The sequence below is a fragment of the Amblyraja radiata genome, chromosome 15, assembly GCF_010909765.2.
Source record: "Amblyraja radiata isolate CabotCenter1 chromosome 15, sAmbRad1.1.pri, whole genome shotgun sequence".
In the NCBI taxonomy this organism is placed as follows: Eukaryota; Metazoa; Chordata; class Chondrichthyes; order Rajiformes; family Rajidae; genus Amblyraja; species Amblyraja radiata.
In genome coordinates, this window is record NC_045970.1 from 24,893,545 (window position 1) to 24,916,108 (window position 22,564).

General features: G+C 38.8%; 2 protein-coding genes across 6 annotated transcripts in view; one reads left to right on the forward strand and one right to left on the reverse strand.

Annotated features, from left to right (window-relative positions):
- Positions 1-4,516, forward strand: part of plpp4 (phospholipid phosphatase 4) — a 275,043-nt gene extending 270,527 nt beyond the window's left edge. Inside the window, exon 7 of the mRNA XM_033033828.1 lies at positions 3,743-4,516. Within this exon, the coding sequence (XP_032889719.1) occupies positions 3,743-3,942 (200 nt within the window). The 3' untranslated portion in view covers positions 3,943-4,516. The remainder of the gene's footprint in view (positions 1-3,742) is intronic.
- A 1,094-nt stretch (positions 4,517-5,610) lies between these two features.
- The window catches only part of LOC116981101 (SEC23 interacting protein), an 87,986-nt gene continuing 71,032 nt past the window's right edge, over positions 5,611-22,564 (reverse strand). For 4 of the 5 annotated variants that reach the window (XM_033033824.1, XM_033033826.1, XM_033033825.1 and 1 more), the window contains exons 18-19: positions 17,919-18,039; positions 5,614-9,595 (exon numbers count right to left, since the gene is read on the reverse strand). In XM_033033824.1, coding sequence (XP_032889715.1) covers positions 17,958-18,039 — 82 coding nt within the window. In that variant the 3' untranslated portion in view covers positions 5,614-9,595; positions 17,919-17,957. Of the gene's footprint in view, positions 9,596-17,918; positions 18,040-22,564 lie in introns of all 5 variants that reach the window. The other variant, XM_033033823.1, reaches the window with a different exon arrangement.

Below are 22,564 nucleotides of genomic sequence, written 5' to 3' on the forward strand. Positions count from 1 at the left end.
CGGCGCTGCATTCGCTGCAAGGCAGCAACTCTACCGCTGCGCCACCGCGACCACCCTTGGAGATTTCTCCAAACCTTTGATTTTCTAATTATATGCACTTACAGTGAAGATGCACAGGGTTCAAATCCAGGTTTAAGTAGTTTTAACAAATCTAAGACTAGAAGCGACATTGACATTTAATTCTAATTGTGAACGCATTCAGAAGACACATAACCATTGAACAGGGGAGTTTTTCTGTAATCTCATCTGCAGGAAATCCACATATTGGGGTAAAATATATTTTGCCACAGAGCTAGTCAAGTATAACATTCCAATTGTCAAATGTTATTGTTAAGAGTGCAAGTTGCTCTGGGTCATCACTGACAGCGTACTTAAAAGGTATTGGTTTTTCACAAAGTGTTTGTAAATTATAAATTATACCTGGTCATCTTTAAGCATTTGATGTATGTCTTGTGTTCGCTTCTCCAAAATGAAAACAAAGTATTGCATCCAAATAGCATGTCCATTAAAATCAATTAGTGACCCGATATCTTCTGTTAGTTTGCAGAAAAATCACTCCAAAATATGCATGAGAGCAAAGTCCTCAGCTGATGCTGAACTGGAGGATGCTACATTGTCAGGGATGCTGTTTTACCTGGGTCTGCACTTGCTGGAGTTTAGAAGGAGGGGGGAATCTCATTGAAACATAGCAAGTCATGAAAGGCCTAGATAGAGTGGATGTGCAGAGGATGTGTCCAATAGTGGGAGAGACGAGGTCCAGAGGGCACAGCCTTAAATAAAAGGGCATACCTTTCGAATGGAGATGAGGAGGAATTTCTTAAGAGGGTGGCAAATCTGTGGAATTCTTAGCTACAAAGGGCTGTGCAGGCCGTCATTAGGTATTTTTAAAGTGGACATTGATAGGTTCTTAGGTACACAAAATTGCTGGGGAAACTCAGCGGGTGCAGCAGCATCTATGGAGCGAAGGAAATAGGCGACGTTTCGGGCCGAAACCCTTCTTCAGACTGATTAGTAAGGGTGTCAAAGGTCATGGAGTTGACGGGGGGGGGGGGGAGAATAGAACCGGCCTGATCAAATAACAGAGTAGACATGATGGGCTGAACGGCCTAGACCTGCTCCCATGTCTTATCGTCTTGCAGATGAAAGGTGAAGGTAACACTTTGCTTGGCCTCTCAAGTGGAGGATAGGAAAGGGGCACAGCAAGGGTGTCATGTGTGGAGGTTGGTAAATTACAGGAACCTAAAATACAGTATTGGAGGATCATGTGGCATCTGTGGAAGGAATGGACAGAGGATGTTTTGGGTCAGGTGCCTTCTTCAATCCGATTGATTATTATGATTACAATAACGAACCCCAAATTAAAATAAGTCATCTTAACAAACACCTTTGACACCAAGTCACACTGTTCAGAACGTTTTTTCAGTATACACAATGCAAATATAGGATCCTCACTCCACTCTAGAAATTTGAGAAAGAAGCCAGATGCGTACTACGCGGTTGACTGAGCAGCAACAGATTGAGGATTGCAATCATTAGTCCTGCTGATTTGCAACATTCCAGGCACACATTGAATGAAAGTTTTAGTACTCACCAAGGACGGCAGTGGTGGAAGGGCAGCACAGTAACGCATGGGAGGCACAGTGGCACAGCTGCTGCCTCACATGCCAGAGACCCAGGTTCCACGCTGACCTCAGGTGCCGTCTGTGTGGAATTTGCACGTTCTCCCTGCAACTGTGTGGGATTCCACTGGGTGCTGTGGTTTCCTCCCACATCTCAAAGCCGTGAGGATTTGTAGGTTAATGGTAAATTGCCCATAGTGTCGGGAGCGGATGCAAAAGTGGGATAACATAGAATCAGTGTGAATGAGTCGGTATATGGACCCGGTGGGCTGAAAGGCATTTCCATGTTGTACCTCTAAACCAAACTCACTCCATATGAATGAAGGAGGGGAAACTGGAACAAGTATTAAAGTATTTCCTTTAAATGGTTCTGAGAATATTGATCAAAATACTTACCGTTGGAACAATCCCTGTAAACAATCAAGCACTTCCATTCATTATAAAGATCAACCTCTCAACATTGTTGTGGGCTGATAGGCAGTGTGACACATGGCTAGAGGAGTAAGTACAGACCTTTACTATAAACCAATTCCATTTTTTAATTAAAGTGACACATTGATGCTTGTACAAGAATGTAAGACCTTATAATCTTTTATAGATGTCACACCAATCAATACATACCATTTTGCTGAAGCTAGGGCTCGCTAATGACAAAAGTAGTTTGTGTAGGTCTGCTGAATAATTAGATGTTGCAACAATGACTATTTAAAAAAAACTGCCACACTGATCTAAAACTCCTTTTGTGCATATTTTTTTTTTAAATTGCATATTCACAGAAAGTTTCATATTCACCTGGAAGTGATTGCTTAAATTCTAAATTTTCCTTGGAATTGAAATGTTAAGTGACAGCAAGGTGTTTCTCTCTTCAAAACATTCTCATTTTAATTTTCACTGAAGATGTCCAAGCTAAAAATGTGCTGCTTCAATTTAGACTCGTGTAGCATTGAAGTAGGCCGTTCGGCCAACCATGTTCATACCAACCAGTGAGCACCCATCTTTATTCATCTAATCAAGTCAATTATCCACACAACTAATCAGGATGTCTCAGCCAATCCACTCACTCGCCGGGCTGGCTGCTGCTCCTCTGCGACCTTCAAGGTAATTGCCTCTTGGCCCTCTTTTTAAACCTCCCAAACTTTACTCACCTAGGAGAAAGCCTTCTTTCAACCAATCCACTCGACAATTTGAGTTTCAGAAATCCTCCTCAGTCATTGGATTAAAGCCGACAGCAGGCGAGAACCTCTAAGTGGTATCCGAGTAGCTTTTGTGATTTTAGTTTAGTTTAATGTCACGTGTACCAAGGTACAACGAAAAGCTTATTGTTGTGTGCTATTCAGTTAGCAGAAAGACTATACATGGTTACAATCAAGAGTCCACAGTTTACAGATGGAGGAGATTAAGAAGAATCTCTAAACTATATTAAAGAGCATAGTTAGAGTAAGAAATGTTGGTGTTGGGAATAGTGGTTTAAAGGAGTGGAGCATTGGAATGAATTATTGCAAATCCGCTTCTGGGACCAGCATACACAGAGGCGCCAACAGCAGCAGTATATTCACTCCAAAATGTTTTCTTGTGAGAAGAGGTGGTTAGATAAAACACTAGCCACCAGAGGGAAGTACAAGTAATTTACATTTATCTGGATTTGCGACCATTTCAATTTATTGAATTTTTAACATTTAATTATTAATTGTGCTTGGTAGCATGCTTAAATCTTAACATAATTTGAATGTTTTGAACATCACAAAACGTGTTCCTGCCTGAATGAGCCATGCCTGATGATTTTCTGAAATAGACAGAAAATGCCAGATACAATCAGGTCAGCATTTGGGAGCAAAACAGGTAATATTCTAGATCGGAGACTATCAGAACTGGGAATGAGAGAAAACAGGTTAGTTTTCAGGGGCAGTGGAGAGAGGAGAGAGGGGTTAAACAAAGGAAATATTTATGTTAGGGTGTGAACAAATGAGTTACAGTAACAGTTGGAGTAGCAGTTTGAACAAAAATATGATTTTTTTGTTTATGTAGGCGTAAGGTAAGATGGTGGGACATCCTTTTGATTTTCATTTAATGTATGTTTTCTGTTCATTCCAAACTTACCTTTAGAAAATGTTTTTATATCACAGATGCATTGGTTGGTGCCTTGATTGGCATCATCTTTGCCTACCTTGCCTACAGACAACATTATCCGTCGTTGAGTCACATTGAATGCCACAAGCCACATGTCTGCCTCGTGGTTCAGGTATCCGCTGATCAGGAAGAAGTGCCCACTCCAGAGAAAGCTACCAGCCTGGCTTTAGAGGGAGTAAATGAAGGTCCTGTATGACTAGCAAACTTCTTACATGGACAATTATCCCTCCTTACATTCCACATAAATCAAAACAAATTCTACTTAAAATCCATTCCATAAATCTCATGTACTTCTGACCTTCATATGTCCAAAGGAAAGCACACTGATCAACAACTAATTTTGCTTTCAACGTAATGGCATATGTTGATGCCAAGAGAAAATTTCATTTTAAAATGGTAATCAAATATGGTGTAAATGGCATTGTTCTTTAAATGCACAAGACATCAAAAAAATGAATGCAATGAGTGCAAGATTGAAGCAACCAAGATGTTTGCGCAATATTGAAAGAAAATGCATTAGTTCCATATAATTACAATATTGACAGTATGAAGAGATCATGGATAAATCTTTGATTAATATGTAATTAAAAAACGTTGATGAATGCTGTGAAATTAATATTGTGAAACAATTATACAGGTTGCAGTGAAGATGTAATTACCAATGTTAAGCAATGACATTCAGGAATGATCTGAATAAATGTATTGAAATTTCATTTTTCTATGCTTGCGTTATGTGGCATTATTCATTAAAACTGATGTTATTTAAATTCGTTTTTTGCATTGGGTATGTCTTATTAAGCCATAATATTAAATATGTGATGTATTCATACTTTATCTAATAGTCTTGCACCACTAAGGTTTATATTACTTAGACTTTTACCTTTTGAACTCAGCAAAGTCTAGTTTTCAACTAGTTAGTTCTGGGTTCTGAGATTAACCTTCAAATATAATATATAATATTTAATTTTCAAAATATTCTTTGAACTGGTGCACCTTAATGTGTTTTTCTTCTTTGATTGATTAGTACTTTACCATCAGCTTTCCCAAATCTGGCAGATTCATTATTTCTTGCTCCTATCAAAACTCAAATCTAATTACATTATGATCAGTAGTCAAATTTGTTCAAGCACCTCTAATGCTTTCTCGACCATCTCAGCAAAATTGTGTAGGATAATTTAAGTATCGCTCCTTTCATCAAACTGCAATATTCATGTTCTTTTCTATTCACATCTATAGTCACAATTTCAGTCTTATCACATTTTTACCTTGGCATTATAAAATAGAGAGATACAAGGAAATGTAGATGTTAGTTTACAAAAAGAGACAACGAGCTTAACACAAATCAGCAGGTCAGGCACCATCTCTGGAAAACATGTACAGGTAATGTTTTGAGACAGGATCCTTCAGAATGGTGGCGGTGAGGAGTGGGGGGAGAAAATTGGAAAAGAGGGGCAGAGCAAAGCCTGGCGAGTGATACAGGTGAGGAGGGTTTTTGATAGGCAGATGGTTTAGGCAAAGGCTAGAGATCAAAAGACAACAAGTGTGAGATAAAAATAGAAGATGTACGAATTATGAAGCCAGAGGAAGGAACATAGGTGGAAAGGTGGAAAGGGAGAAAGATCCTCTGACAGGTTCCCCAACTAAAAAACTCTGCACACTTGATTTGGCCAAATGTATCTCCATCGTCATTATCAGAACTGTGCAGTATTTGCATTATTTTTCCTTATCTTTGCAGTCTTGAAAATAAAGTTAAAGCTTAGCAATTAACTGAATAGTGAAACAAACTAACACAATTTACATTTAAAATGACTTCAAATATGTATGACATTTTTCAAACGATCAAAACCATTCCAAGCACAGAAGGAGGCATGAGAGAACTAATGTTTATTGTATAACAGCAATAAATTACACCAGAGGTTGTCAACAGAAGTTACTCCATGCTTTTGTTTAAACAATAAATTTGGTGTTAAAAAATTAGCATTTGTAATGGTGATCATTAAACTACCGGATTGTTGTAAAAATTATCTGGCATCAGTGACATCATTAAGGAAAGGAATCAGCTATCCTTAGCTGGTCTCCAATCCTGCACATGCGATTGATTTCACATATAGGAACATGAATTTGATATGTCAGATGGATCCATTGGAGAGTTGCCCAAGAGACCAATAAATTATCAGGGTGAAGTGGTAATAAAATTACATCTTTCAGCCGATGGCTTGACCCCTCCAACATAATTCCGACTGACAGATCCCAGGGTGACAGCACAGTGATAAAGGGAGAAGGAAGCTGACCCTGGAAGACCTCAGCATCAACTATGGAAGCAAGTGGAGGGTTATAAGTGAGGAAATAATTTAGTTCCGTTCCCAACTTCTCAAGATGATTAAATAGTCCATGCCCGAATGCAGCTAAATCTGAACATTTATAAATGATCTGATAACAGGGATAAGTAAGATATACAATCCAGGAATAATCCATCAGGTTATATGATACTGTATAATTGCCTTTTTGTTGTTGATTGTTAAACTCCACTCCGGCAGCATTCTAAAAGTATTCTCACTACAAGGTTGCTCACCCCTGTCTTACAAAGCAAATAATGGATAGGCATTAAAATCCTTCATCACTCACATCCAAATACAAGACATTGTTTAAAAAAAAGCCAAGGCAACCACACACCCTTGTTCAGGTTTCAATTCATGTGCTATAACCGTTTATTCAAAATTGACTTTTGTTTGGTGCAAAGTTGTTGGTAAGAAAGTGCTCATGAAGTCCACTCTAACACAATATTCATGGCATGTAATTCATTTCTTCGTTAGTCATATTGTGCAGTATAATTTTTCAAAGAAAATACATTAGATAATCAAGTTAATTTAATTTAATTTCACGATAAACTAAAACCATTTTATCGAAATAATGAGCATGAGATCCTTAAATCTAAAAACAATCAATTAGATTGCCCATTTGGTATGTAATAATGAGAAAAATTAATAAGAAATATTAGGGGAATAATTTTAAGTGTGTGTGTGTGTGTGTGCGCACGCGCGCGCACCCACACACACACACAAAAACTAGCAATTGAGATAATTACAGTGGACTCAAGATTACATCCAAGTGTAGTACTTTTTGGGTCAAAACATACCTAGGGGATTATATTTTGTAAATCTCTGACTTTAATGGGATCATTAAATTTAAAACTAAGCCCAAAGGCAAAGCAGAAACAATAGGATTTTGCATTGCAGTAACGATATTACAAATACAAAGAACACCTCATCTGCAGTAATATCAATGTGTTGGCTGAAAATACATCAACACAGCACAACAAAGAAAAAGTACTATCCGTGCAAGCCTAAGAGTACTCTTTTTAATATTTCAAAAACCTCATGGAAAAGGATGGCAGCGCTAGTGTAGTGGAATTTACATGTAGAAATATGGTATAAATGGTTGAAGTTGGCTCCAGAGCTGGCAGTTCTGTGCAAAATTATTAACTGTAGACTAAATGTGTAAAATAATTCAGCAATGCAATAGAAAGACAACTTTAAAATCGAAACCTGAGCTATTATTGGTTGAACTCAGTTACTAGAATCACAGTTACTATGATGAAAGCTGTCATTTATTCTTCCAGCTCACATTTATTTTTCTAGGTTATAAAAAATAATTGACTCACGAGAGCAATTATTAATTATAATCAATTTAATAATAAACGCTAAGCAAATATTTAGTTACAATGACAGCAGATCGTAATTTTACTTAGTGACTTTCCACCAATTTAAAACTGGAAAATCTTTGAGGGGATTTACATCTAATTTGATTAAAACTGAAGTCCTATTAAGCAAATCACTTTTAAGAGTGTCAATCGTCGTGCTAAAATTTCAACTTTTTAATACATGTATAAGATAAATCAGAATGATAGCTTTAAATAATGTTATAACAACAATTAGCCAGAAGTGGCCAAGCAGCGCAGGTTGCAAGAAACTCCACAAGGCCATTTATCCGATTGCAAGGCTTTGCTGATTTCTCCCATTTTCCATTTTTTTAAAAATCTACAATTATAAGCCATTATTCACCATTTTCTCCAAATTTGCAAATGGTGATAAATGGAGATATATTCAGAATACCCCAACACCAAATTTCCAGATGCCTGGCTTTGGGCTTAAACCAAGGGGAGAGAAACGGGAAGGAAATGTGCAGGAAAATATATGAACATGTCAAAAATAATTGGCTGTTGTCTGCCTTCTCATGTAGAACCGCACTTCAAATGTGTAATAGATAAATATAAAGTGAAAAATATAGAAATTTCTGCAAAGTTCAGCAAGAAAAGTCATTGATTGCATGTGTTTCTCTGCACTGATGCTTTCTGACCCGACTATATCCAGAAATTACTACGTCAATTTTAGATTTCTAGCATCTGCAGTATTTTGCTTTTCTACAAAGTGAAATTCTATCTAACAGAAGACATCAAGAACAGTGTGACTGATTGTCCAAAGCCAAATTCTCTCCATAAATATGGAAAAATTACATTCAATCTGAACACGTATCTGCAAGGCTTTGTTACACTAGCAGCATGTGACCAGCACAGGCAGAGAAAACAACAAACTTGAGATGGTCAGTCTGGACGAAGAAGAGGGTTGCTGACCATTTCCTCAATGTTTCTGGAATTTATTTTGTTTTGTGCTCGTCTATATTCCCCATGCAATAAAGTTAAACAAGCTTAATCATTAAATAAGAATAATATATTCTGTCTGCCCGGGTGCAATAAATAACAACACTTTGTCAATTATCTTCATAGCATTGATTAGAAAATATGCTCTTTTATTTAATGTTAACTGGATGCATTTCTACCACCAGTAGCCTGTTTTGTTTCTGGTCTAACATAACATTTCTGAAATGGAAAAAAGAGCCCAACGTCATCAGCACCAATGTGAAGGATGTGTTTTTTTTTTGATGTGATGGATGCTGAACATCAAGCTGAGGTTCACTGCTGCTGGAGCAGTCCGATGGCGAGGATGAACTCACTCGTCAGACTAACACGTTGCTACAATTTTGCAGTGAGAGAGTGCACTGCCAGCCACCATATTGGGGTGCAATAGAAAAGAAGGGTGCAAACCAGGAGAATGTTTAGTGGGAGTGGTGGGGAGGGAAGGTAAAGAGATAGCAACATGTATTAATAATAGTTTGGCGAGAATCAAATTAATTTCATTGCACAGAATCTCATTCTTGCACGGCAAGCAGTGTGGTACATGAGCAGTGTGCTGCTTGAATTAATATGGTGCAATCAGTTTGGACATTTATAATATTTACTCTGTAATTTTGAAAATATATCATAGAAACTAAAATATTCCACAAAGTTAACACAAATATAGTTTTAAAAATGCACTACATTTGGCAGGAGCATGTGCAGCCTTATTCAAGGTGCACCTTGTAAATCCTAATCATTCATTTGTCTGAGGCAAGTCACTGCAGATTGAATGAGCCAACCTCTACAGTGGATGGAATGAGTTATTAGGGAATAGAGGGGATAATATGTGTTTCATCAGTTCCACCCAGATAGGCAAGTATTCTGAAAACAACATTAAAAGTTATTTCAGGTGGTTAACGAATAGCAACTCAGAATGGAAGCTTTCTCAAAATATAGTTGCATTCCCTCATTAACACAATACTCTTCTGAACTGATGAGAATGAAATCAAATTGTATTTTCAAAGGAAAATATTTGCCTATAGTCCGTTGCTTTATATTGTAGAATAGATGCAGGCTGCATAAATACTATTGTCCGAATAAAAGATATGACTACTGATTTCAATCGAGGATCTAAAATCATATTGTGTTCAACAGAGCTGGTGGCATTTCGGATGACCTGCCAAAGAAAAGAATTAAAAGTATTTAACACTCATTACAAAGCACTACTCCAGGTAATCTATCACACTGCGCAATAGAACAGAAGGTGCAACGGCAAAGAGCAAAATTAAGAATGCCGGCATCAATAATTTTAATCATATCCAAATACATTTTAAACATACATTGATTGTAAGCATTACTTCACATAGCAAACAACAATATTAACATGAACAAAACTACATTCATAAATCCCGTGTAACTGCACAAGGCAGGATGATTTCTAACCTACTAGAATTTTCCTATGACATCTGGCAAGAGTAGTGCTAATATACCATGAAAGTACCAATTAAATCCTTAAAATTGATGGATGCTTTTTAAAAACAGCCACTGCAATTTCTCTTTCACCAAACCTATGCACATATTATTTACAAGGATGGATGTGACAGGCAGACACCAATATCGCTGTGTATTCTGAATACTGCTGCTTTCAGATGAGGAAATGTGAACAAATGGGAGCAAGAAGTTGTTGATGGGTAATAATGAAGAGAGTGTACATGGCTAATATATTAGGAAATGTAAAACACTGTTAGTGGGTGCATTTAAATGCACAAACATCGATCCTGCAGCTCGATGATTTGAGGGAAGGAGACCAGAAATCAAACAGCTGATTGAATCGAAGCTGCCCAAGTTAAAATCTCATTATCCGGAGGCATCATCTCTGAATTGCAGGCACCAAATCATGATGTTGTGGCTTTAGTTCAAAACTCACAAGATATAGTAGGTATGTTGCAAAACCTACCTTCAGCGGGGCTGCAGATCTGTCCCTGCCCGTGTGTGCGATTTTGGCGCCGTTGAGAGGGGGGCGGGTTTAAAACGCGATTTTCCCTAAGCTATTCAAATCGAGGTTGTTCAGCCTACTTAGTTGCTGACGAAAAATCGCTTCAAGTTTCGTTCGCTGGAGTTATTTTTAAATTTAATTGGTTAATTTAATTGTTATAGTAGGTTAAAAATTATCCTCTAAACTCACGACCGCCGACAACGGGACGGATCTCATACAGGGGACAACGGAAGGTAGGTTGTTTATTTTTACATTAAAGAGGGCTTCTTAAGATCCCTTTATACAAAGTTTAATGTTGCGAGTAGCCCCATTAAATCCCGCAGTATTTTTCTGGGCATTTGGGGTACAAATTCACCGCAATGGGAACGTTCTAAACCAGCGCGTTCCACAAGTTCCACAGGATCCCACTCGAAAGCTGATTTAAATGGCCATTAATTTACAGCAATTGAACACTAAATTCCTTCCATTTGGCCTATAAATTAATGTAAATGAGATTTCAAAATCATGTTTTATTGTGAATTCTTTGTGAATGTTATTTGGACACTTAGGCTATTTAAAAATGTTAATCTTTTCTTAAGAAATGGATAGATGTTTAGATCTAGTAATTGAAGTTTTGAATTAGCTACAATTGGGTAACTAACTAATTATATGCTTTAATTTCAGGTCATCCAAGTAAGATTGTTTCATATTTGTTTCAGAATGCTTCAATCTATAATAACTGAAAATTTCTTCCAGTTCTCTTAGTTTTTAAGAAAGTTATGGCCATTTCACTGTCCTCGATCACAGCTTTTGTGTTAAGTCAATGGAAAATCAATAGGGAACAAGATGCTAATTTCCGAGTATGAAAATGGTCATAACTTTTTTAATACTGAAGATATGAAAGTGAATTAGGTGTCAAATTAAACTTATTTTTGTGCTTTTTCTGATGGGATAAATTGCAGACTTGATTTTTAAAATCTCAACATTTTGTAACATTGCTAGATATAGTGATACAGTGAGCCGAGTGGCGGTGTTTTGCAATAAGGCAAGCAAAATTGGATAATTTAAAGAAAAATATAAACTTGCATGATTGGTTAATCACACACGGAATGTAGTTTTCCTGAATTTAACTAATGGCCATTTGTGCATCTTGTGACATCACACACACACACAACTCTTTAATTTAAACCAAAGTTTTACTATTGCTACTTATCAGCATTCCAGACTCAAAACAATATTGTGAACAAGTCCATCAGCAGGCTTACTCCAGCTATCCACACCCTAATTATGCTGACACCATCAGTAAGGTTGTAAAAAAAATGTGTGGGTGTTGGAATAGTGGAGATGGTTTATTAGACTGCTTTATGAAGAAAGAGTGGATCTGTGGTTATTGGACATTGGAGACTTGCACAGAGCAACACAGTAGCACAGCCTGTAGAGCTGCTGTCTCACAGTGCCAAAGACCCAGGAACGATCCTAACGTCAGATGCTGCTGGTGTGAAGATTGCACATTCTTCCTGTGGGTGTGTGGGTTTTCTCTAGGTGCTCCGATTTCCTCCTACATCTCAAAGATGAGTGGGATTGCAAGTTAATTGGCAGTGTAGGGAGTGGATGCAAAAGTGGGATAACATAAAGCCACCGTGAATGGGTAATCGACAGTCCGCGTGGGCTGAAGAGCCAGTTTCCATGCCATATCTCTAAAATCTACAGAGGTATAAATTTGCAATATGCTGGAAGTCTCTGGTACGCCTTGTCTTAAGAATGACAAAACCAGTGACTTTAAAGATCTTACGAATAAGGGGTAGGCCATTTAGGACTGATATGAGGAGAAGCCTTTTCACCTAAATTGTGAATCTGTGGAATTCTCTGCCACAGAAGGCAGTGGAGGCCAATTCACTAGATGTTTTCAAGAGAGAGTTAGATTTAGCTCTTGGGACTAAGGGAATTAAGGGATATGGGGTAAATGCATGAGTGGGGTACTGATTTTACATGATCAGCCATAATCATATTGAATGGTGATGCTGGCTCGAAGGGTCAAATGGCCTAAACCTGCACCTATTTTTCTATATTTCTATGTTTCTATCACAAATATCCTTGATTTCTCTGCTCATTTCAATCACTTAAGACAAGCCAAAGGAATCGAGCTTATCAAGATCTGAGCATTGCTGGCAGATATATCAGTCATCCCTAATTGCAGTCCATAAAGGACTGTCGCAGTTCAAGATGGTGCACCTTCATGAACTGCTCAGATCTTCTGGTGAACGTTTCCCAGTGCCATTGGGTAGGGTAGACCCAGTCACGCTAGAGCGACGGAGATATTTTTCCATGTCAGGATGGCTGAGGTGGTTGTGGTGCTGCCCCCAAGTACCAGCCTTTTGATGCTCGTCCTTTTTAATGATAGATGTCATGTGTTTAGGAGTTGTTTGCAGAGAAGTCTGGGCAAGTGACTACAAGACATTTTGGTTCATAAGGCATTACCCTGCACCAATGTATTGAGTACCATGGTGGTGCATGCTCATTTTGGTGATAAACTTGAATTATGGCTATATCCATTTAGGCAAGTGGAGAATATTCTATCATATTCATGGTTTGTAGGTTATGGAAGAAGCCTATGCCCAAATGTAGTTTTGGTCTGTGCTTGCATGCAAACATACAGCCATGGAGCTGTACAGCATGGAGACAAAGGCTTTGGCCCAACTCGTTTATGCTGACCAAGTTGCCTAATCAAGCTTGTCCCACTTGCCCGTGTCTGGCCCATATCCCTCCAAACCTTTCCTATCGATCTACATGTCGAAGGTAGACAAAAGTGCTGGAGAAACTCAGCGAAGGAAATAGGCAACGTTTCGGACCGAAAACCCTTCTTCAGATCTGCATGTCGAAGTAGCTTTTAAATGTCGTAATTCTACCACCTCTCCCACTTCCTCTGCAGTTCGTTCCATACATACAAAAGTTGAAAGGTTGCCCCTCAGCGCCCTTTTCAATCTTTCCCATATATGTCTCTATATGGCGGTGTTGGCTCGAAGGGCCTACTCCTGCACCTATTGTCTATTGTCTATAAAATCACCCTTTAACCCCGGGAAAAAGACCCAGCCTATCCATCTACAGGTTATTTAATTTACTAAAGAGTTATGCATAGAATTGAAAGTTTTCAATTATTGGCACACCTCTCCACTTATGATGCAAGGAAGGTTATTTGAAGCAGCTGAAGTTGGTTATGCCAAGGACAGAGCCCCGAATAACTCGTGCAGTAATGTTCTCAGGCTGAGATAACGGGCCTCTGACAAATTCATTATCTTACATTGTGTGAAGTAGGACACCACTCAGTGGACTGTTTTCCCCCAAGATTATCATTGACTTTAGTCAACAGCAAGCCTTGAACTCACACTTAGTCAATGCTGTTCTGATTTTAAGGGCAGTTACTCCAACCTGTAGTGTGAAATTCAGCTCATTAGACCAAGAGGTCTTGGAGCTGTGATCTTTAAAAAAAAATTTACTAGGTATCAATGAGCAGGTAATTGGTGAATAAGAAAATTTGGATAGGACTGCCAACAACTGTTTTTAAGACTTTTCTAATGATTCAGAGTAAACTCATTAGATGTAAACTGATTGGGTATCCTGCTATCTCCAAACTGTCGGGGAATGCTCATACTGTAAGTAAACTGCTCAGCTACTGGCAGCAAGTTCTGGAGGGCAGCATTATTTAGTCTCAAAGCCTTTATCCTGCTGTTTCATACTATCATGAATCAAACCATTTGGGGCTAGAGATAAAATGCCATATTCTGGAAAAAGTGCAGAGATGATTTAGAGGATGTTGCCAAGACTCGGGAGCCCAAGCTACAGGAGAGGTTAAGCTTCACTTCCTTGAAGCACAGGAGGTGAAAGGATGATCTTATAGGGGGTGTATAAAATCATGAGAGAAATAAAAGGGGTGAATGATCGCATCATTTCCTCCCAGGGTAGAGGAATCAAAAACTAGACAGCATGGGGTTAAGTTGAGTGGGGAAAGATTTAATAGGATTTGCCAGAGGAACAAACTTCCACAGGTAGATTTTCGGAGCTTTGATCTGATCTGGTAGTCGTGAGATGGCATGGCTCTTTTCATTGCATGCAGCCAAGCAAAATTCCATCAAAACCATCACAGCCCTTCACTGCTACAATTGAGGCAGTTTGCTTTTCGTTGTCTCTGTACTGTACACTGCACAATGACAATAAAGTTTGAATCTGAATCTTGATCAACTCAGCAGAGGGGAATCAAAGCCAGGACCTTCCTCAGCTACATGCATTTCTCACCATTTCTTTCAATAAATGATGAGGACACTTTCACAGTGTCCTCATCATATTACAGCTACACTGTCACCAATCTGTTATGTTTACATCATAACCCTTTGCTTGCTGCATCCTTGTGATTAAGAATAAATAAGATCCACAAATACTCCAAAATTAGACCTTGCATTCTGCATACCTGAGGTCTTATTAATATACACAATGTGTCTATATTAGATTTAACAAATACAAAGTGTTCAAGTTGCTTAAGTACAAAATTATGCATATTCAAGGTTTTGTTTATATAGTGTTATTCACAACTCAGTTTGATTTTGCTTTGTAGCCAATTTAAATGTAACTACTATTAATGTAGGAATATTGTCACCAATTGCATCCTCAACATATTATATCTGCATTGACTAGCTAACATTTGACAGACCTGTGGCTAAGAGTTTCTTTATTACTAAATCTATACAAAACTATCTGTATTCCAAACACCAGACACAATTGATTAGAATTCTGGAACACTGACAAGACTGATATATTTTGACTGACTTGAGTTTCATTTATTCTGACAACAACGACCAGTCAGGGAATGTAAAACCATTAATTAAAAAGGACAAACTGAACTTTCCTTGTGCCAGAGAAGGTCAATAGCTGTTTGGGTGTCAGCTTTGGCTCAGCAGCAATAAGTTTCCCTTGTAATCATATAATCATGGCTTTGAACTCCATTCCAGAATCTTGAGCACAATTTAGGGCAACACTTTAAGGCTGATTCAGTTTGATTTTGCTTTGTAGCCAATTTAAGTGTAACTACTATTAATGTAGGAATATTGTCACCAATTGCATCCTCAACATATTATATCTGCATTGACTAGCTAACATTTGGCAGACCTGTGGCTGAACTGATGGAGGACCATCCAAAATGGTTTCTTTCATACAATATGTTAAACTGAATCCCCATCTGCCTTCTTGATGTTGACGAATGGATGTTCATTTTTAAAACCAAGCAGGCGATTTATTTTGATGCCCGGGTCCATGATAAAATGGTTTTACGGGTTGTAGAACTACTTGGATCATACAGCACAAAAACAGGTCCTTTGGCCTATCATGTTGACACCAGTCACCAAGTACCTATGTATACTAATCCCATTTGGCAGCACATGGTCCATAGCCTTCCAAGCTTTGTTGATTCAAGTGCTCGTCTAAATGCTTCTTAACTATTGCGAGTACCTTCTTCTGTACCTGTTCCGGCAGTACATTCCAAATTCCAACCACCATCTGGATGAACATTCTTCCTGAGATCATAAGGTCATCAGTAATAGAAGCTGAATTCAGCCATTCGGCCCAGCAAGTCTCTCCGCCATTCAATCATGGCTGATCTATCTCTCCCTCCTAACCCCATTCTCCTGCCTTCTCCCCATAACCCCCACCACCCGTACTAATCGAGAATCTATCTATCTCTTCTAAATAAATATCGACTGACTTGACCACACAGCCTTAAAATGAATCCTACTTGACAAGATCATGGGTCCTTTTTACCCTCAGATGTACACATCTACATCCCAGATAAGCCTCAAATGACTCATTTGAAACCAATTTCCTATACCCGACATATCCTTCTTTCTTATCCCTGATATATTGTTTACACATTTCCAAATTTGAATATAAATACCCTGCCCTCCATCAACCACCCACCTACCTAGGGCCCACATTTTCTCCTTCTTTACTGCAAAAGACAAGCAGTTTAGTTGGTTAAAATGGCAACTGGATTTCTGCTGAACCCACCCTGTGCAATTCCACCCATCTTGTAATGTGATGCCCTGAACTGCATGCATTGATCCAGTTGTGGTCCAAACAGTGATTTTATAAAGATCTAAAAGAAAAGGATGATAAAAATTCTGAACATTTTGTAGAGAAAAGATGTCTGATAGGTCATCCACTGGCGAAGGAGTCCTCTCATGCTGTATAGCTCTCTAACTCTTTCCAATGATTTTTTATCAGTTTTTGGCTCAAAGGGCCAATTATTGTTGACCTGCTTTGTCCCTTCATCTTTCTTTAATTACCAGACACTCCTCCGCCTGCACAGTACTTCCAAAATACAAATTGCGAGAGGAATTTACACTCTCTTTCTGCGGTCTAGAGTCTGGTGGTGAAGTCTGTAAAGTAACAGTCTCCACTGGAGCAGTCAGGAAGCCCACCCTCAAACACTCCAAAACAATGAAATAACAAAAGACAACTTTTTCAGATTTGATTCTCTCTGACATTCACAATCAATGACAACTAAAAATCAAACTTACAGCTGAGGGGAGCAGGGTGCTGACATTTTACTGATTCAAGACTTTAGTAGATTTATTCCTTTTAATTATATTTATTTTCTGCATCCTTCCTAAAGAAAGCGATTCCATTTCACACATCCAACATATCACACATCCAACATATCTGGCAGAATCCTCATAAATCAGTCTGGAAAAAGGTCTTGAACCAAAAGATCGATCTCGCTCCACAGATGCTGTCTGTCCTGCTGAGTTCCTCCAGCACTTTGTTTTTCTTAGAATCCTTTCTAGTGAGATTGTAAACAGCTCTCTAGCTGTGCTCTAACTATTGTTTTATTCAATTCTATCATGACTATTCTATTCACAGAATTCTATTCAAAAGAACAGTTTCTTCATTGCAGTTATCAGAGTACTGAACAGTCCTCCCCATAAGTCAGGGTGTTGAGCCAATCTTCTAACCAACCTCATTACAGATGTTACACTTTTTTCTCATCTGTACTTTATAACAATAACACTATGCCAGTATAACATTTTCTGCATTCTGCTGTACTTGTGTGCGACTTGGTTGGACCCGCATCTGCAAATGTCGATTCCTCCTCCCTCAGTTCAACATTTCATAAAATCTTGCCACTAATTGTGTATTTCCTTTTGTTCCTGCCCTAACCAAATGCAATGTCAAATGCCTCTCCAGAATGAATTGATTAGCTCTCTCTCTGCTCCCCAGTCTATTATTACTTTCCAGCAGTGTACTGCTCAACTTCAACCATATGCCACATGGTTTTGTTCAACCCACCTTCCTATGCTCTAAATATCCACAACCAATAGATCTGTTATTTCGTATGGGTTGTATTTTGAAAAGGCTGTCATTTTCCACGTTAAACACATTTCGATACCACACATAATTTTAGTCGACAGTCAGGAATTGTATAGTTCAAATATTGATTTAGTTCAGCATGAGAAAATATTGAAGAGAATTTAGAACTTACCAGTATTACCAAGATAAATACAGTTTTGCCCCATGGCCATCAATGTTGTGGCTGCTCAGGGCTGATGCCCATAGATTTGTAAATCTCCTTAAGAAACAACAAAGCGGTGTCTTCTGATTCCCTACAGAAATTAATGACATGGTATTAGCAGCGAACAAGAACAAACGATAAAAGTAAACAATATTTTTAAACCGAACAATGTAACAAACAAAGTTAATATGGTAGTATTTCCATGGTTATATGACCATTTTTTATAAATACCAAGAAAGGTGGATTCAAGAGCAAGTAACGAAGCCCAAACTCTAGTCCAAAACATAACTTTTCTGATCTTATATACAGCAACTCAACAATGAACATTGGCAGAATTAAGGGAATTAAAATATACATTCACACCTGTGTTTTAAGGTACCAGTTATCAGATTTTAAAAAAGAAATTGGATTCACCACTGGTTGACAAATTATCTACATAATTCCAACAATGCAGCTATGATTGTTTTTCTCTGCTAAATTTGCAGTTAAAAAATAAAAATAATTGTACTCCAAGTCTGTTGACCTGGCTTGAGCCTGACATGCCAGAAATAGATTAGGTTGACTACAAAAAAAAAAAAAATCTATGGTATCAGCATGGATCATGGTCTTTGTAAATATATATTTACAATTACTTTTAAAAATCTTTAAGAAAATCACTGCCATTTAGTTTCATTGTTGCGCAGCAGTGAATTTCCAATAGTTGGAATAGAAAGCTTTACCCACTGGTTAGCAGTAAGCAATGCAATGAGGGTGGGATGCGTTTCTGAGCCAAGCAGGGAGAAGGCGTGGCCCAGATGCAGTGGTTGTGTAGGTAATGACTGCATGAATGCTCACTTAAGTGCGCTGACCTGGTGTAATCTGTTTTGCAAGAATATTTTCTTCTGGTCCCTTCACATTTTACCTACAATTGTCCAATCCTCACTCAGCCTGTTCAACTCAGCTGACACGGAGCGTCTAGCATTGTTCACGTGATTTATGATGCCATCTATATATTTAAAAAAACATTCATTCCACATTCCAACTTTGGCAATAAACGGTCTTACATTATTCATTCCATTAGAAGAATTTCTTGGCAGTGGTTTTAACTTCCTCCAGCAGTTACATATTGTGGCTCGAGGAGAAGAATCTTCCCAATATACAGCTCACCTGACCAGTGGTGTCTTTGTTGAATAGGTATTCGCTCACTTCTAAATAGTTTTGATTTTTCAATAATAAGTGAAGAGCAAGGGATGCAGTCAATAGGTGGTGGTGAAAATGATATTAAATTAGTAAAATCAGAATTTAAAAATAGAAAATGCTGTACATACACTAACAGTAGCATCTGTGGAGGAAGAAAAATAATTTCTTTTTCAGGTTAATGAACATGTTCAGAACATCAACCTGAAACATTCAGAACATCAACTAATTGAAAATGGTCTCCTTGCCACGTGGAATCACAATAGACAATAGGTGCAGGAGTAGGCCATTCGGCCCTTCAAGCCAGCACCGCCATTCAATGTGATCATGGCTGATCATGGCTGATCATCCCCAATCAATACCCCGTTCCTGCCTTCTCCCCACATCCCCCTCTAAGAGCCCCATCTAGCTCTTTCTTGAAAGTATCCAGAGAACCAGCCTCTGAGGCAGAGAATTCCCCAGACTCACAACTCTCTGTGAGAAAAATTGTTTCCTCGTTTCCGTTCTAAATAGCTTACCCCTTATTCTTAAACTGTTCTGGACTCCCCCAACATCGGGAACATGTTTCCTGCCTCTATCATGTCCAAACCCTTAATAGTCTTATATGTTTCAACGAGATCCCGCTCATCCTTCTAAACTCCAGAGTATACAAGCCCAGCCGCTCAATTCTCTCAGCATATGACAGTCCCGCCATCCCGGGAATTAACCTCGTGAACCTACGCTACACTCCCTCAATAGCAAGAATGTCCTTCCTCAAATTAGGGGACCAAAACTACACACAATACTCCAGGTGTGGTCTCACTCGGGCTCTGTACAACTGCAGAAGGACCTCTTTGCTCCTATACTCGACTCCTCTTGTTATAAAGGCCAACATGCCATTCGCTTTCTTCACTGCCTGCTGTACCTGCATGCTTACTTCTTTCATAGACTGATGAACAAGGACCCCCAGATCCCATTGTACTTCCCCTTTTCCCAACTTGACGCCATTTAGATAGTAATCTGCCTTCCTGTTCATTACACAACATCACATTTATCCACATAAAACTTCATCTGCCATGCATCTGCCCACTCCCCCAAACTGTCCAAGTCACCCTGCATTCTCATAGCATCTTCCTCACAGTTCACACTGCCACCCAGTATCTGTAAATAGGAATAGGTCACATTTCGGGTCGAGACCTCTCGTCAGACAGTCAGGGGAGAAGGAAACTAGCTTTGAAAGGTACAGAACAAATCAGAGCAGGCACCGAAGGCCAAGGAAAGGTGGAGCCCACAATGGTCCATTCTTGGCTGTGGAAGAGGTAATAACGAAAGAATATGAACATTGAAACTAGCAGAACAATTAAGGTGGGGGAGGGACGGAGGGGGAGGGAATGCAAGCGTTACTTGAAATTAGTGAAATCAATATTCATACCGCTGGGTTGTAAGTTGCCCAAGCTAAATATGTGGTGCCATTCCTCCAATTTGCGTGAAGACTGTTGTGACTGCTTGTGTACAATTACTGTAAAAGAATATGTTTCTCTCTTCACGAGAGTTAACTGATCAATTGACCACAGATGCTCCCCGATTACGATGCTTCGACTTCCGATATTTGGACTTTACGATGGTGCAAACGCTGGGCAACGGCAGCAAGCCGCAGCTCACTTCCGGTCACGTGAGCAAATTATATTAAATGAGTTTTCGACACGATATTTTCGATAGGTTTATAGGAACACAAGCCCATCGTAGGTCGAGGAGCTGCTGTATTTCCTGGGTTTTTAAAAAAAATTATTTCCAATTTCCAGCATTTACAGTTTTTGGTGTATCATTGAATAAATTCAGAGCTAGGTTTGATAATAAGTATGGTTCTTCATGCAGAGACTAATAGATCTGAAGAAAAGAATGCTACATCCCAAGTAGGATGATCATTTGGCAAATTCCTCTGAGAATTCCCATGAGTATGAAATGAAACACTATTGATTTGGACAGAGATTACATTGTAGAGGAGGGTACTGGACTTGCAGTGATCATCTTTATTAAAATTAAATAAAGAACTTCCTAATGTGTCCAGTCTTGGGAAGCCGTGTCTTAAAGTTCATGTTTTTTTTTTTTAAGTTTCTGGCTGCGTCTATTTATACCATGCGCTTTTATAAGCATAACATATGGACTTGAAATCTCATATTGTTTAATAATCCAGTGCAGTCAAAGTGCAATACTGTTGTAATACACATGTTTTACAGATTTAATTACCACAGAATTTTGCAGAATATACAACTTTAATTTAGTGTGACCCTGCCACATTTCATTTTGTTTCTTTCTTCCTGAGAGAAAGGGTGTTAAGGCCTCGGGTTAACAAGTTCACCAGGACCACAATGAAATGCCTTATCACACCATTTTCAGTTTAAATCCAGTATCATTTTGGGCAGAGTGAAACACATTGCACAACTCTCTTAATACTCTTTCAATCATAGAAATGCACTGCTCTATTACAAAGGTTAATAGACTGGATTATGCGATCAATGGGAACTGGATGCTTCTTGCTGCTAGCTTCAGAACTGGGAAAAGATTTTCTCGACTCAGACTTGTAATCTGGTGCCATCTTTCGGTGGACTAGTGAAGTTCACTTGACAATGATATCATCAAGCATGGTGTTCTGCAGATTCAAATTTATTTAGTTTAGCTTAGAGATACAGCGTGGAAACAGGCACTTTGGCCCACCGAGTCTGAGTCGACCAGCGACCCATGCACACTAAAACTATCCTTACAAACACTAGGGACAATTTACAATTAACCTACAAATCTGGACGTCTTTGGAGTGCAAGAAGAAACCGAAGATCTTGGTGAAAACCCACGCAGTCACTGGGAGAATGTACAAACTCCGTACAGACAATACCCGTAGTCAGGATCTCCGACGCTGTAAGCGCAGTAAGGCAGCAACTCTACCGCTGCGCCACCGTGCCGCCCACAAATAGTAAATCGAAGTTAAAAGGCATTTGTTATATTGTCCTTGTTTAATAATTTTAAGGGAAACAAAATAAAGATCAGGACACTTGCATGGGTCTAGGGTAGATGATGTTGAAGAACAGATAGCAAGCGCAGGAAGGTTACGCCAGAGCTATATAGTTTAGGCACAGCTAACGTGCTGTGTACAATTCTCATCTCCACACTGTACATATGGTATGATATGAGTGCATTGGAGATTTAAAAGGATGGTGCAAGGCAAGAGAAATGTAGTTGTGAGACCATCAAGGCTGGGGTTATTTTCCTTCAGGGACAATTCATTTGAGTTACATCAAATTGAAAATTCAAGAAAAAATAAACAGAAATAGTTCCCTTAGCAGAAAGGTAAATAAAGACAGTAAATAAAGACACAAAGGGCTATGGTAACTCAGCAGGTTAAGGGCCTGTCCCACCAGCATGCAACTGCATGCAGCGAGCTCGACCAAATGTGGTGGCTTGAGGCG